At 31.9% G+C, this 15,071-nt stretch overlaps 1 protein-coding gene across 3 annotated transcripts; it reads right to left on the bottom strand.

Annotated features, from left to right (window-relative positions):
* LOC106068533 (CREB3 regulatory factor-like) lies at window positions 1-13,192 on the bottom strand. Of its 3 annotated transcripts, none has more exons than XM_056034142.1 (7): window positions 13,164-13,192; window positions 7,835-7,970; window positions 6,622-7,618; window positions 3,159-3,254; window positions 2,350-2,823; window positions 1,810-1,953; window positions 1-1,625 (listed from the first exon to the last, which is right to left on the bottom strand). In XM_056034142.1, the coding sequence occupies exons 1-7, from the start codon at window positions 13,175-13,177 to the stop codon at window positions 1,516-1,518; spliced, it is 1,971 nt and encodes a 656-aa protein (XP_055890117.1). In that variant the 5' UTR covers window positions 13,178-13,192; the 3' UTR covers window positions 1-1,515. The 3 variants fall into 3 exon arrangements, with proteins under 3 accessions (XP_055890117.1, XP_013083378.2, XP_013083377.2); XM_013227924.2 differs by lacking the exon at window positions 13,164-13,192 and adding an exon at window positions 8,826-9,079; XM_013227923.2 differs by lacking the exon at window positions 13,164-13,192 and adding an exon at window positions 8,210-8,533.
* Between the last annotated feature and the right edge of the window lie 1,879 nt (window positions 13,193-15,071).

Raw genomic sequence — 15,071 nt, forward strand, 5'->3', positions numbered from 1 at the left:
AATGGTTTTACATTTTATTCATTTAGATGAAACTGTGGTAACATCAACAAATTAATATCACAATCGGTTCTTTTTTCATTAACAATTAATCAAGTATGCATTTTTAATTTCTTTAAAACAAAAGCATTTGAGATTTGTACAAGTACAGCATTGAATATTTACAGCAGTTGATGTAAGCAAATGTACAATATAAGTAAACTATGAAAGATGAAAAAAAAAATCTATTACTTTAAAGACAATTTTTGAGTCACATGTATTTATATAGTTGCATATAAAACACAAGATAATAAAAAGCCTGCAACGTAATCCATTATCACCAAAATTACAGTGACTAAATGCATCGCACCTAATTTTTTATAATGATCATATAAACGAAACATACAAATATTTCCTCCAAAACATAGCCTAACTGTTCCTAATTTTTCAATAAGAAAATGTAGTAAAAAATTAATTTGTCCAAACAGAAATATTACACAAAAGAACGTGTACAACTTTTACGCTCTAATAATACTGGTCACAGAGTAGAAAAAAATGTAAACAGCAAATAGTTTAATATAAAAAAAAGTAATACTTAGACATTTGTAATGATCTAAAAAAAAAATAAAAAATTAAACACTATAGCAAGATAATTAACGTTATTTGTTAAGTTTCATATTACAAAATATTATTGAATCATGAGGCAAGATTTTTTGTTAAAAACAATCCTCAAGTAATATCTTGCAATAGATTTTCCCCAACTCTTTTTAAAAAGAAAAAAAATATTACAAAGGTTTCTACTTTTAAAGCAGAACTGATATGTAAAGCTTATCAGTAATACATATAAAATTCTATATTTACATACATGGTGTACATATTATATACAAAATGCATATGTCAAGAGGATGTATACACAGTTTTTTATGCACATAAAACATATGGAAAAAAAAAGGAATGGAATATGACAGTTATATTTCTTAAAGGATTTCTTACTGTGGAGAAGTTTTGTTTCAAAACATAAATGATTATTGTATTCATTTTTTTTATTTGTAACAAATCAAAACCACTATAAAACTATAGTTTTATATTTTAATATACATTTTTTCCCCCTGAAGAAAAAAATATACCAGATCTAAATTAAAATAGAAAACCAAAAAATGTACAGTAACAATAGCCTTGCCCAAGGCAATAATACAGCTTATTAAGAGACCCAAAATAAACTAAACCTTTTCCTAATTGATTTAAACTAAAATTATTTTAAAACACTTTAAAAAAAAATTATGTTGATACAAATTTTGTAAATTATGATAAATCTTTGCAATAAAAAAATTAAAGGTCAAGCATTTTTCATTCATAGGGAGTTTCAAAATTAAACTGCAAGAATTAAATGTTTTTTTTCATAAGTAAGTAAAAGAATGTTTCTGAATGCAATATGGAGTGCCATGCAAGTTCAGGATGTCTTAATTGAAGACATACATTCATTTAGTAAAGCCCATTTCTTGACTGGTATTTTTTTTTTTTATAGTGCTGAGTTCTCGACTATGATTTGCGACTTTTCTTGATTGTGAGGCCTCCATTTTGATCTCCACTTTCAACTTTCAAAATAACTGAGTTAACATAGTCTGTAGTATTGCCAGCTATTCTGTCTTCTGAAAAAGAAAAGTGCGTTTTTTAAATAATACTTTATAAAAACAATTTAAACATTTTTAAAACTGGTTTTATCATTTCAAGCTTTCTATGATCTAAAAAAAATTGTTACTTATAACATCTATTAATAAGTGCATTAAACCATTTACAAGCTCAATATTTCAAAAATGTGCTAACAAGACTTACTGATGGACTGGGCAATAGCAGCTTCCAACATGCTAGTTAAAGACTTAGATGGTGAGGTCAAAGAAAGTTTGCTTTGTTCTAGAATACATTTAGCTCTTTCTTGAATGTAAGGCCAGAGATAGTGAAGCACTGAGTTGAGCTGGCCTAAAAAAATAAAAATAAAATTAAATAATGTAAGTACAAGTAATTTTAAGTCACACAAGTCACAAACAAGAAATAAGTAACTTTTTCTTATTATACCTCGAGTCTCACATGACATGATCCAAGTTTCAAACATTTTTTTTTGTTAAACAATTGACCATCAGATTTATTTTATTAGCCCCCCCCCCCCCCTTCCAATAAAAAGTAAGTACTTATTATATGGGTGGACTTGAAGCTGTTGAATTCATAAAAAAAAAAAAAAGACCCAAGAATTTAAACTCATAATAAGACCCTTTGTTTGTTAATCAAGAACATGGGCTTACACTTATCATTGTTTCAAATATAAAAGATTTTTTTTTTTAAACTAAATCAACTCAAGTCAAGATATAACTAACTTACCATGCTCCTGTTCAAGACCATAGAGTTTTATTTTGTTTGCTTCATGCTGAGCCTTCTTTTTTAGCCTGCAAGCCCTGGATGCCAGTTTGTTCTTTTCTTTACGAGATTCATTTCTTTTGGCTGTTGGCACATCAGCTCCCAACTGACAAGCCATGATTTGACGATTGAGCTTCATCAACTGATGACCAATCATAAAGAGTTTTTTAGGGTTTGGGGTAATCTCATTGCCATCCCCTTTTCTGGCTTTGCCTCCATGTCTGATACCAGCAATAGTTGTGTTACACTCATCAAAAACTGGATCTTCAAAGTCATTCAACACATGAGGGTCAGCTGGTGACTCCACAGCAAGCTTAAGTCTAGTCCCCTTAGGACCTTTAGACTGGACATTGTATTGCCAAAAGAACTGTTTCTGTTTTTTACCCGTAGCCACCAGAGATTCGCAGTCTTTTGGAGAAATCTGGGCAATGTCTGCATCTGATCAGAAAAAAAAATGCATAAAATTTTATTTATATTAATGATACTTTTAAAGTCTTAGAATAGCAAATATAGATAGGATTTTGAAACAGTATTTGTGGACACATATTGAAGCCTTTCCCCTCTAGCCATGTGACTCAGAAAAATGTTGAAAACAATTGAACAACAAATAAACACTGTCTTTTACAAATGCAGGGAGGACAATGTTAAGAAATCAACCAAATTTTGCAAATATTGAAACAAAAACAAACATCCTGGGTTCAAAGTTAAGGATCTAGCTATGATGTTCAAAAGAATATGTGAAAATATGGGATATTTTTGTGCAAAATACATACCAATATCTGAATCAACATCATCGTAGTCAGAGTCATCATTATCTCTGTCATCATCTTCATCATCATCCTCTGAAATATGGCTTGAACTCCCAGAGTCTGAAAATAAATGAAGTATTTTGTTCTTTATTTAGTTTGTTTAAAAAGTTTATTGATAAGACTATTTAGTGTTACAAATATAACCTTTATAGGAAATGAATATAGATCATGAAAAAATAAAAATTGTCCTTCAAAATATTGAAAAAAAAAAGAATTAACTAAAGCAAAAGTAACACCATATGGTGTAAAAAAACAAAATTAAAAAAAAACAACAAAACATAAAAAAAAAAAAAAAAAAAAAAAAAAAAAAAAGAGAAGATATTGTAGGTTCAAAATTGAAGATTGACAAATAAATAAATAAGCAAACAATTGCAAAGATACAAATTATACAAGTTATGAAATATTCCAAAAATTTCCACAGTAGGAACTTATCACAGATAGTTTTTAAAATTCCAGTTCAATAAAATATGAAAAAGTTATCCAAAGTTCATAGTCATAAAATAAATTTTAAATCAAGAATGACTTCTGTTACAGAAGTTGGAAGATTATAATGATTTATTTACTAAATGAAATCAAGTACACATTTCATGTGTGTCAATTACATATAGAGCAGGCCACTTTACCTTTCAATAAACATAACACATCATTGCCAAGAACAGGCAGTGAACTTATGCAAGTTAAATCCATTGATTGAATGTTAAATCAGCTGACTCAGATCCTTTAAAACAAGGATCTTTTTTATTTTTATCTTTTTGCAACAAGGAACTATAACTAGGCCTATATAGTATTAAGTATACAAAGAAACAGCATTAGTTTCCCTTGATCACTTTTTAAATCAAAATCAATAGATGATAGATCTCTTCAGGAATCCATTTTTTTTAGCTCAATTGTATCCCGATATTTAAAATTTTAAATGTAAATATGACTAAAAAATATATTGCTTTTGGTAAGACTGACTTGAAATTAGTAAAACAAATACAGTAACTTGAAGAGAAAAAAATATATCCCAATCTATACGAAATGTGACAAGCGGCTCAATGGGAATATGAAAAGATCCCAGGATCCTACTAGTGTAGAACACTCCTTAACACTTTGAACTAGGAGGTGGTAGTCACTCATCGCGGAACACTCCTTTACCGCATAAAAAAAAAGCGGATGTTTTTCAGTACAAGGGGTTTTTAGGTGCCTGTTTGACCAGCTATTGTTTACAGTAGCTTGTCATAGACAGATAATGGTCTAATTCTAAAACTGAAGTTAGTAACTACTCGTAGACCTAAAACCACGCGTGGTTACTGTGTTACAGTGTGTTTTACCAGTTTACCTAAAAAATCGACCAGTCGGGCTTTTATTACCTAGTCCTAGACTCTATATAGAATCTAGGTTCTATAAACTTCACCAAAAAAAAAAAAAAAATAAATAAACAAAAAAGTTAATATACAGCACATGTAGTCTAGATTTCACTCACCAAAAAATAACTTAGATCAGTGACCTTTTTTAAACGATAATAATTTTACAGCGCGAGACAAAGCTACGATTTATAATTAGATCTAAATCTATATAGAGTAGGCCTTTAGAAATGTTTTACAGATATCAGTTAGATCCAGAAATATATATCTAGGCCCACAGGCCAACTAGGTCTATATTTTTGTCTTTAAAAAAATCAATTTTTTTTAAAAACCTGTCTAGAATCTAGAACTAGATCTCACCCTAACACCATAAGCTGTGTCATATGTATATATTAGAATATATACAGTGAATATACACCATTGTAAAAAAAATACACGAGTAAATGTAATATAGTAGCATATGATCTAAAATAAAGCTGAATCTATTAAACTTGTTTACAAGCAAATGAGTAGCATATATATATAATAATATATTACTTTAAGTAAATAGATCTATTTTAGACAAATAGTGAAAAGTATTCCGACTAAATGAAATACTACTGCTTGTATTATTAATATTAACTACACGTGTTTAGTGTTTGTCTGCTAGTGCTATAGAGCACGTGACCTAGCAGTGACTGCTTACAAAACAAGCAGCATGGCGAGCCTATTTTGCTTCATCATTTAGGTCACCGATCTTTCTAGTGGAATAGTTGAAAGAAATAGTGTCATTTAAACGATTATTTTATTCTTCCTATGTATATAATCTAATTAATAACGGTAAAATTATCGTTGCTATAATATTTCTACATAATGATGCACAAGTAAAAAATCAATAGATCTGGACTCTAGCTCTATTATTAAAAATCTACTTTAGACTTATCTAAATGGAACTTATCCAAGTAAACTTTGACCCCAACTAACTGCGCATCATCGAGCGAGCAGCAGGGACAGGGTTAGTATAGGTTAGATCTCGATCTAGACGACATCTAATATTCTTGACTATAGATCTAGTTATAGAACCTACATTAGCTTTAGGTTTGATGTTATCCAATTAATGTTATTATTAGATCTAGACCTCCAGTTCTAAATGTTATTCCAAAATATTTTGAATAAAATTGGGCTAAAAAAAGAATTTCCGAAATTTACCAACAATTATTTTTTATCACAATGAAAGTGGGTCAGGATGAATATAACATATGACATGTAGGCTACTGGCTATTGTATCACGAATTTTTTTAATCGATCAAAACAAGATGTGACCAAATAAAAAATAGACTGAACTCTAGATTCTAGTAGCAGTACAATAGTATTTACATTTACACTTAGTTTAAAATTGGAATAGAATCTACAATTAAATACACACTTCACACGGTGAGCTCACAAAAGAGAGTCATAGTCATATGATTATTAATAATACATGTATGATTCAAAATCGTTCTCAGACTGAGTCATGTTATGAAAGATTCCATTTTCTGCTTAGACCTAGTTCTAAACTAAAAATTATTATACACAAAATATTTTAAACACGTCTTTAAGTGAAAAAGCAATTAATTTAAAAGCTTTTTTGTATATTATAAATATATTTTGTAGGTCCTATAAGCTTACTTTTAGAAGTGTAAATCTAGATATCTTAATTGCACTAACAAATTCTTAACTATATTAAAACCCTATCAACAGTGTAAAACCTGGTTAAACTTGGTACACTAATTGCAAGGGGTTACTTACAGAAAATGCATTTCATGTTTCAGTTAATAATTACGCATAATATTTCATAGATAGATTTGCAGGTTGATGCTAATCGCCCATTTTTATAAAACAATGTGGGATGTCTCTAAAGCAAGGTCTAGTGATAATAGTGCCTAAAGTCTATATAATAGTAACAGTGTTTTGTGTGTGTGAGAAAACATACAAGTAATGGTTATGACATCATTCAAGTCCTTGGGATTTATAATTTTTTTTTGTGACCAAAGGTTAAATAGTGCAACATGCACATGGGCTCTACAACCAAAAATGTATATCTACTTATACTTCATACTCACCATAGCGCCGTCTTTTTCTGACAGGACTATCCTGTTCTGGACTGTGTATGAATTTTTGAATGTCTTTCCATTTTTCCTCAGTGGATTCATCTTTTACCACAATGTTGGATTGGGGAGATAAAGGTTCTTCTTTAACCTGACACACTCCTTTCATTTTCAGTATGTTTAAAAATGGCACAATCTGAGCGGTTTTATCACTTGAACTGTTTGAATCTGGTTCAGTTTTAATGAGAGTCTTCTTGGTCAAGAGTTCTTGAAGTGTATGGGATTGTCTCACGCTGTCATCCTCATTGTTTTTTACAGGTGACACAACACCGATGAGAGTAGGCTGCTGGGCTCGTGGAGGGAAATTACTTTTGTTGTTTTGACTGGTGCTTTTCACATATTCCTGTTCAACACGAGCCAGTGGTTTCTGTCCTTCTTTACTCAGTTTCACTGGGTCCAGTGAAGTTAATTTTGTTGTGTAAGGTATTGAATTTGAAGGTGATTCTAAAGAGTTCACTGACATAGTGTTCAAATTGCACTGACCAATGAGACTACTGGTTACATCACTACACAAATAATCCAAGGAATAGCTCATTTTGCTGTCGTCTTGGTCCAAATTCAAAATGTCACTGACGAAGGACATTTCTGGTTCCATGTTCAGCTGAGTCAGTGTTGGATTGGTGTCCAAATTGTCAATAAGTTCTGCTACAGGAACACTTTCCATTTTTACAGACCAAAAGTTTAAAGGGTTATTGATTCCTTGTGCAGCTTGAAGAGAATTGATTACATCTGGAGTAAGGTAATTTTGTAAGTTACTGTCTTCTAGTTTGTCGTCCAGGCCTATTTCATCAGAAAAAATAGAGTCACTTGGGTTTGAATAAGATGTGGGAACACAACATGCACTTTGATCAGGTCTGTCCATATCATAAATTGATGAATGAGGACTAGTAACATTATATAACCCTGGACTAGGAACAAACATATCAGCCATTTTAACTGCAACCACTTGCCTCTAGAACAAAATAAAAAAATGTAATGTTAGACATATACCTGCTATATGTACGAAAAAAAAGACATTCAAATGCTTGCAAGGTGATACAGTTTCAAATTAAATTTATATAAAATTCAAATTTCAGTGAGTAAAACTATTTTTTTAACAAAATGCACACTTTAAAAATATATATCACTTTCTAATTTATATGCTATAGCCAAAATACTTAATATTTACCTTTAAATTCTGAGGCAAAGGTTTTTGCAGAGTACACTGTTCTGCTGAAATACTAGAAGTAGTTGGACTTGATTTTGGGTCTATCTTTGGTAATATTTGAGAATTAAAACTATCAATATTCAATAAACTTACACAGCTGCAAAGAAAAAGTTATAGCAAAATTTTAATGATTCATCTTTAAGTGCTTCTAACTAAATGGTTCAAAATAATTTAATAATAAATGTTTAAAAGACATTACTATAAATAGATCTAGGTAGAATACTACCCAGAATAACAAATATAATCACTAAGCTAACTATATAGATAATGAACAAAAACATCAAGCTTCTAAATGATAATGAATAGGGTAACTAGTAACTACAAAACATTACATACTTTTGTTTTATGAACGATATAGAATTAATAAGACTATGCGGAAATTCAGTAGCTTTGACTTTTGACATTTACAGAAGAATGTTACACTAATTTCCAACCAAAGTAGACTGAAAAGGCCGAATAAGGTAGGCTACTAAAAATTATCCAGTATTACGTAAGAAAAACGGATTAAAATTTCCGAAACTAACAGCCAATAGTTTTTAAAAAAATATGGAAATCCAGTTTTGAGATAAAGGGAGTGTTCTGCCCACACGATTTTGATTCATCACTGGAGGTAGCTGAGGGGGTCATCAAGGTCAACCTTACATAAAATGTAAACAAGAAAGGTTTGCCAACACATTGAAGATTTTCCATAATTTTATAGTGGTAGAATCTGTGTTTAATAAAACCATTAATTGATGTTTAGACCATTTTTTTAAAAAGCAGAATACCCGTTAAAATGATAACCTCAGCGAGTCAGCTTACTTCACAACGCTTGCACTTGCATTCAATGATTCATTAAGTATTAAGATAAGAAAAATTCTAGGCTAGTACTCTAGTATTTACTTTTGATCTAAATCCTAAGTAGACTGACTAAATCTAGATGAAGCTTAAAAAACTGACTATTTGTACTTACTTATTAAAGGTATAACTTAAATATATCAGCTGTACTTTTTGAAAACTGTAAATCCTTCAATAATAAATACAAGAAATAAACAACATATAACAATCTTCTCGTGTGCTCAACGCTGGTTTGTTTTGATCAAGCTCGTGACCCAAGGCAAATATATCGAAGTCAGCGAAAAAGGAACCAATGGCATCTGCTCTAAAAATAAGCCCGTTTTTGATTCGTCATTCTTTCGATAACCTCGAGAGAACTAGAAGGAACAGTTTCGTCTTACTGAAAGGTTGGCCGAGTGAAATCTCTGAAATCGAACGTCTAATTTAATAAGAATAATGAAAGATAATTATTTTCAGCAAACATAGCCTATGTAGATCAATTATTAAAATGATTAAATAAAATTATTTTAGATAGCATAATTCTGTTGAAAAAAAAATTACAGAATTTATAAATAGATTGTGACATCATGGAAATACAGAAAAATCCGGTGAAGGCCAGTTACTACGCCTAGGCGTCAACAACATGTTATTCACTTACGTCACTAAGGTCAAAGGAAATTACTGGGGCTGAGCTTAGCCTAAAGGGAGGTATATAGAGTACTAGAACTATTCTTTATATTAAAAAAATACAACAAAGACAATGAAATGTTTAGGATTATACATTAGCGGCAGTGTTAAAAAAAATCAGTTTAAAATAATTCAATCATGTTATTTGCATTGCTTTAATTAATGCAATAAATCGTTCAAGTAAAGTTGGCATAAAGAATATAGGCTACTTAAAATAATATAATTTATAAAAGTGAAATCCTCCAGGTTCGTTGATCAGTAAAAATGTAGGTCTAAAGTAAGGTTCGCAAGTGTAAATGTTAAACTGTAAAATAAGATATATTTTATAACAGGACGCTCCAGGAGTAAAAGGTCAAGGCTGATAGTTGCAGGTACAGGAAACCCCATTCAGGCCAATGACTAATTTTAGAAAAAAAAATCCTTATATGGTCATGGGGTTTCCTCCAGTGTTGTGCAAGACGACCCAATTGTAGCGGTATTCGAGGTCGACAGGACATACCGATATAATTTTGGTCCCAGGTTTAACAACCCCACCCTATTTTTCCCAAATAAAATGAAAAGGGGCTACTACAAGCAAAATATTTTAGGGCGGTTAAATCCAAGAGTAAAGTGAAATACCAATGTGATTAGAATTGTATAATTTGAGAGGTGTAAAAAAAAAAAAAGCATACAACCCAACAGTGTACAATGATAAATTATCACAATCTCTCTCTTGGTATCGGTAGGCGAAATGTATCATTTTTATATTTGTAGAAGTACATTATATTCCCCCCCCTTTTTATATTTAAAAAAAGAAAATGAATAATCAAACACTTATAAAAACGTAATCCATCCATAATCTCAATTAAAACCGTTACTGTAACTTTTATAGAGATCTAAAAGAAAAAAAAACAACAACATTAAATTATTTAAATCTATATCATAATTGTAAATAACACTGACTGACAGACTCAGGTATCAAAAGATCTCATCAACTGCCGAAGGGATTCGCTTGAAATTTCGTACACAGGTTCATTTTATCTCTTAGGTGATCGCTAAGACGCGGCTTTGATTCGCAACCTTAACACCGCAATTAAAAAAAACACAAAAAAACACAAGCTTTCTACCATATCAATTTTTTTTTTTTCGGTATTTCCCCAAAAGGCAGCAGTCTATATAGAAAGCATAAATAGAAATAGCACAAAAATTCCGTATTTTTAAGCGAATTCTTTCTTTTTCCCTAAGTCAATTTATTTTTAGTTTCCGCTTCCTTTTAGACGCGCCCGAAATAAGAAAAAAAAAAAAAAAACAATAAAAAACTAATGCCTAATAGCACACAAATAAAAAGATCTAGACTTTTCTAGAGACTATTATTTTTCGAGAGGGAGCAAGCAATGATACTTTATATCATTGTCATTTTTCTACATTAAAAAGGAATCAAATAAAGAATTACAATTAATAATACTTATATTAAGAAGACAGAAAACCAAAATAAATGTAGCGCGGGGAACGGGACTAGGGCATTCAATTGGGGCCTTCGGAAAACTCATTTTTTCCAACCTATGGTCTCTAAAGAACTGTTTGCGGTGTCTGATACCGCACTTGCCTTCATGATTAAAGGATGAAAACAAATCTAAAACTAAAAAAAGGTGATATTATATAGGCTATATAGTTTCATAATGTAAACTCGGAGGATGCTAAAAAAGGTTTTCATTGTAATAAAAAAGGGCCGAAAAATATTTGAGCGGCTGTGTGTGTGTGTGGGACTACGGTGGAAAAGCAACATAAGGTATATTAAATATTGAATTGAGGAACCCAAGACATTTTACGAAGGACTAGCTTTTTTTTTTTTGTTCTGGGTCGGGGGAGGGAGTGAATAAGTAGGATAAAAGTGATACTAGAATTCATGGATTTAAGCATAATCGAGTGTGTTTGTCAGATTGTGACGTTATAAAGCGGGTATTTTTACATTAACTCAAAAAGTTTAAGTCCAAGAACTTACGATGCGCAGGTTTTTAAAAATTAACAAAAAAATGGGGGTTTCGGAGAGAGAGAGAGAGAGAGAGAGAAGGAAAGAGAGTGAGACTTTTAATTTCATTTTAAATTTCATTGTAACACATACAGTGACTAATTCACGAGCTAAAAAAAAAGTGCTAGGGGATCGTTATGTGGAACGTTTATTGAAAAGTTAAAAAAAAAAACAACGAAAAGGACGCGAATGTTCCGGCAATAATAAGCAATATTAATCATGGGAACAAATTAACGGGCGTAACCGTTGTGTATTGCTAGTATAGTTGGCCTATATATAATCTATGACAACACTTGTACGCCTACTAGATGTAATGCTAGTATAGTTATATAATCTATGAAAAAAGATGTAGGCCTACAAGATGTAATGCTAGTATAGTTATGTAATCTATGACAAAACGTGTAGGCCTACTAGATGTAATGCTAGTATAGTTATATAATCGATGATAAAACATGTAGGCCTACTAGATGTAATGCTAGTATAGTATAGTTATATAATCTATGACAAAACGTGTAGGCCTACTAGATGTAATGCTAGTAGAGTTATGTAATCTATGATAAAACATGTAGGCCTACTAGATGTAATGCTAGTATAGTTATGTAATCTATGACAAAACGTGTAGGCCTACTAGATGTAATGCTAGTATAGTTATATAATCTATGACAAAACGTGTAGGCCTATTAGATGTAATGCTAGTATAGTTATATAATCTATGACAAAACGTGTAGGCCTACTAGATGTAATGCTAGTATAGTATAGTTATATAATCTATGACAAAACGTGTAGGCCTACTAGATGTAATGCTAGTATAGTATAGTTATATAATCTATGACAAAACGTGTAGGCCTACTAGATGTAATGCTAGTATAGTATAGTTATATAATCTATGACAAAACGTGTAGGCCTACTAGATGTAATGCTAGTATAGTATAGTTATATAATCTATGACAAAACGTGTAGGCCTACTAGATGTAATGCTAGTATAGTATAGTTATATAATCTATGATAAAACATGTAGGCCTACTAGATGTAATGCTAGTATAGTATAGTTATATAATCTATGACAAAACGTGTAGGCCTACTAGATGTAATGCTAGTATAGTATAGTTATATAATCTATGACAAAACGTGTAGGCCTACTAGATGTAATGCTAGTATAGTATAGTTATATAATCTATGACAAAACGTGTAGGCCTACTAGATGTAATGCTAGTATAGTATAGTTATGTAATCTATGACAAAACGTGTAGGCCTACTAGATGTAATGCTAGTATAGTATAGTTATATAATCTATGATAAAACATGTAGGCCTACTAGATGTAATGCTAGTATAGTATAGTTATGTAATCTATGACAAAACGTGTAGGCCTACTAGATGTAATGCTAGTATAGTTATATAATCTATGACAAAACGTGAAGGCCTACTAGATGTAATGCTAGTATAGTTATATAATCTATGACAAAACGTGTAGGCCTACTAGATGTAATGCTAGTATAGTTATGTAATCTATGACAAAACGTGTAGGCCTACTAGATGTAATGCTAGTATAGTATAGTTATATAATCTATGACAAAACGTGTAGGCCTACTAGATGTAATGCTAGTATAGTATAGTTATATAATCTATGACAAAACGTGTAGGCCTACTAGATGTAATGCTAGTATAGTTATATAATCTATGACAAAACGTGTTCTACAACGCAAACACAGTTTCTTACCAAGAAATGAATTCATTCAATGGCTAAAAGCTAAATAGGTTTCAACAAAAACATTTCTTACCCTTGTATCACCATAGCAACCGTAGAACAGAAAGAAGCATACTTTATTAATTTAAACATTTTATATTGCTTTTTTTTTTTTTTTTTTTACAGATTGAACTATAACCTTTTACAAATGCGATAGATTTGGGTCAATAAAAGAAGGGAGGACTATGTCTACGAAACTAATCTCCCCCCCCCCCATTCCCTACCACAGTCACACCACTGAGCCGATGACGAAACCATGACTCTCTCGGGACCTTCTGACTATACTAAACTACGACCAGGATATCATAGCTTCCGTGTAACAGAAAATAAAAACATCTGATAATTCTGCTACCAGTTACGGAGTGGTCGTGCTTGGCGCCACAATGGCCACAATATTCATTATCGACGCTTCCTAGAAATTTGAAAGAGTTACCGGTACTAAAAACATCCCGCACGTGATTAAGTTCACATATTTTTACAAGCTGATGAAAATGAAATACTTTACGCTTCTCGTCCAGAGCTAGCTCTCAAATAAATGTGAGAACAATTTTTGACAGACGTGTGGCGGATATTATTTCACACACACTGTCCATAAATCCTGTCCCATTTTGTTTTACTGACAAAAAAAAAAAAAAATAAAAAAATCAGCGTGCCGTGCTGGTAATTGTTTTATTTATCATTAAAAATCTATAAATTAAGTCGGACCATTTATTTATTTTTATTTTGGTTTCAAAACCTTTATGCTTAGGCTCTACTGGTTTAATCTAGTTGTCTACATTTAAATAGAGTAAAGATATTTGTCGGCACAATTACCTATGTAAGTTGGATGGACTATCACTCAGGAACGTTCTCGAAGCTAAAGGGGAAATACCGATAACCAGCACTAGTATATTATAATCGAGGGGTCGGCAACACACGAAAGCGGGCTACACGTGGCCCGCCGAGGCTCGATAAAACCATATATCGATACATTATTAAACTTAACAGTGATTTTGAGGAAAGGTAGGCCTGTAATTGGAGGCCCATCGTACGATGCACAATTTATGGGCCGGAATGTATAGAAATGCCTTGGCCGATTTGGACACCCAGTCCGAAATGAGAAAATTGTATAGGGCCTACAATTAAAATATGATGATCCAAACCAGCGGTTCTCAACCTTTTAGGCTCGGCGACCCCTTTTTACCACCCCCCACTCTGCCGCGACCCCCCCCCCCCCACTCCAGCACACAGACAATAGAAGAACAGACAATAGCAATTCATTTTTCGATGGTCTTTGGCGACCCCTGAGAAATCGTCAATCGACCCCCAAAGGGGTCGCGACCCACAGGTTGAGAACCCCTGATCTAAACCAAAGATTTAGGTCCAGTCTAGGCATTGAGCACTTTTGCGCATGGACAAACTCATATCCCAATCACAGATGAATCCATACTTAATAATGCCCAGGAGCAGCTTATTGAAATACCTACAAACAAGGAACTTAAACCAAGGTTTAAACAAGGTTACCACAAATTCTGCCTTCAAAATTATTTTTTTTTTAAACTTTATATCCTGCATTATGGGTTATTGTAAAGAAGCTGTTGACTGCTTTTTCGCTTCTTTTGAAGCTGATATACCGGTACGCATGTTTCAGAACCTGTTAATTGGCAGTGAACAAACACAATATGTCAATGAAAGTCTTCGAATGGAAATCATTGAGCTTGAAACAAACTATAAGACAAATTAAATTCAACAAATCTGCAGACATCATACATATTTAAATCAACTAATCTGCAAACATTAGACACATTGAATTCAACAAATCTGCAGACATCATACATATTTAAATCAACTAATCTGCAAACATTACACATATTCAAATCAACAAATCTGCAGACATTGGAGGACTGCAAAGAGACGTATTAGGCCTACCTGTTACAAGATTGTTCAGTTTTCCAGCACATGG

This window comes from Biomphalaria glabrata, chromosome 1 (assembly GCF_947242115.1).
Source record: "Biomphalaria glabrata chromosome 1, xgBioGlab47.1, whole genome shotgun sequence".
Lineage (NCBI taxonomy): Eukaryota > Metazoa > Mollusca > Gastropoda > Planorbidae > Biomphalaria > Biomphalaria glabrata.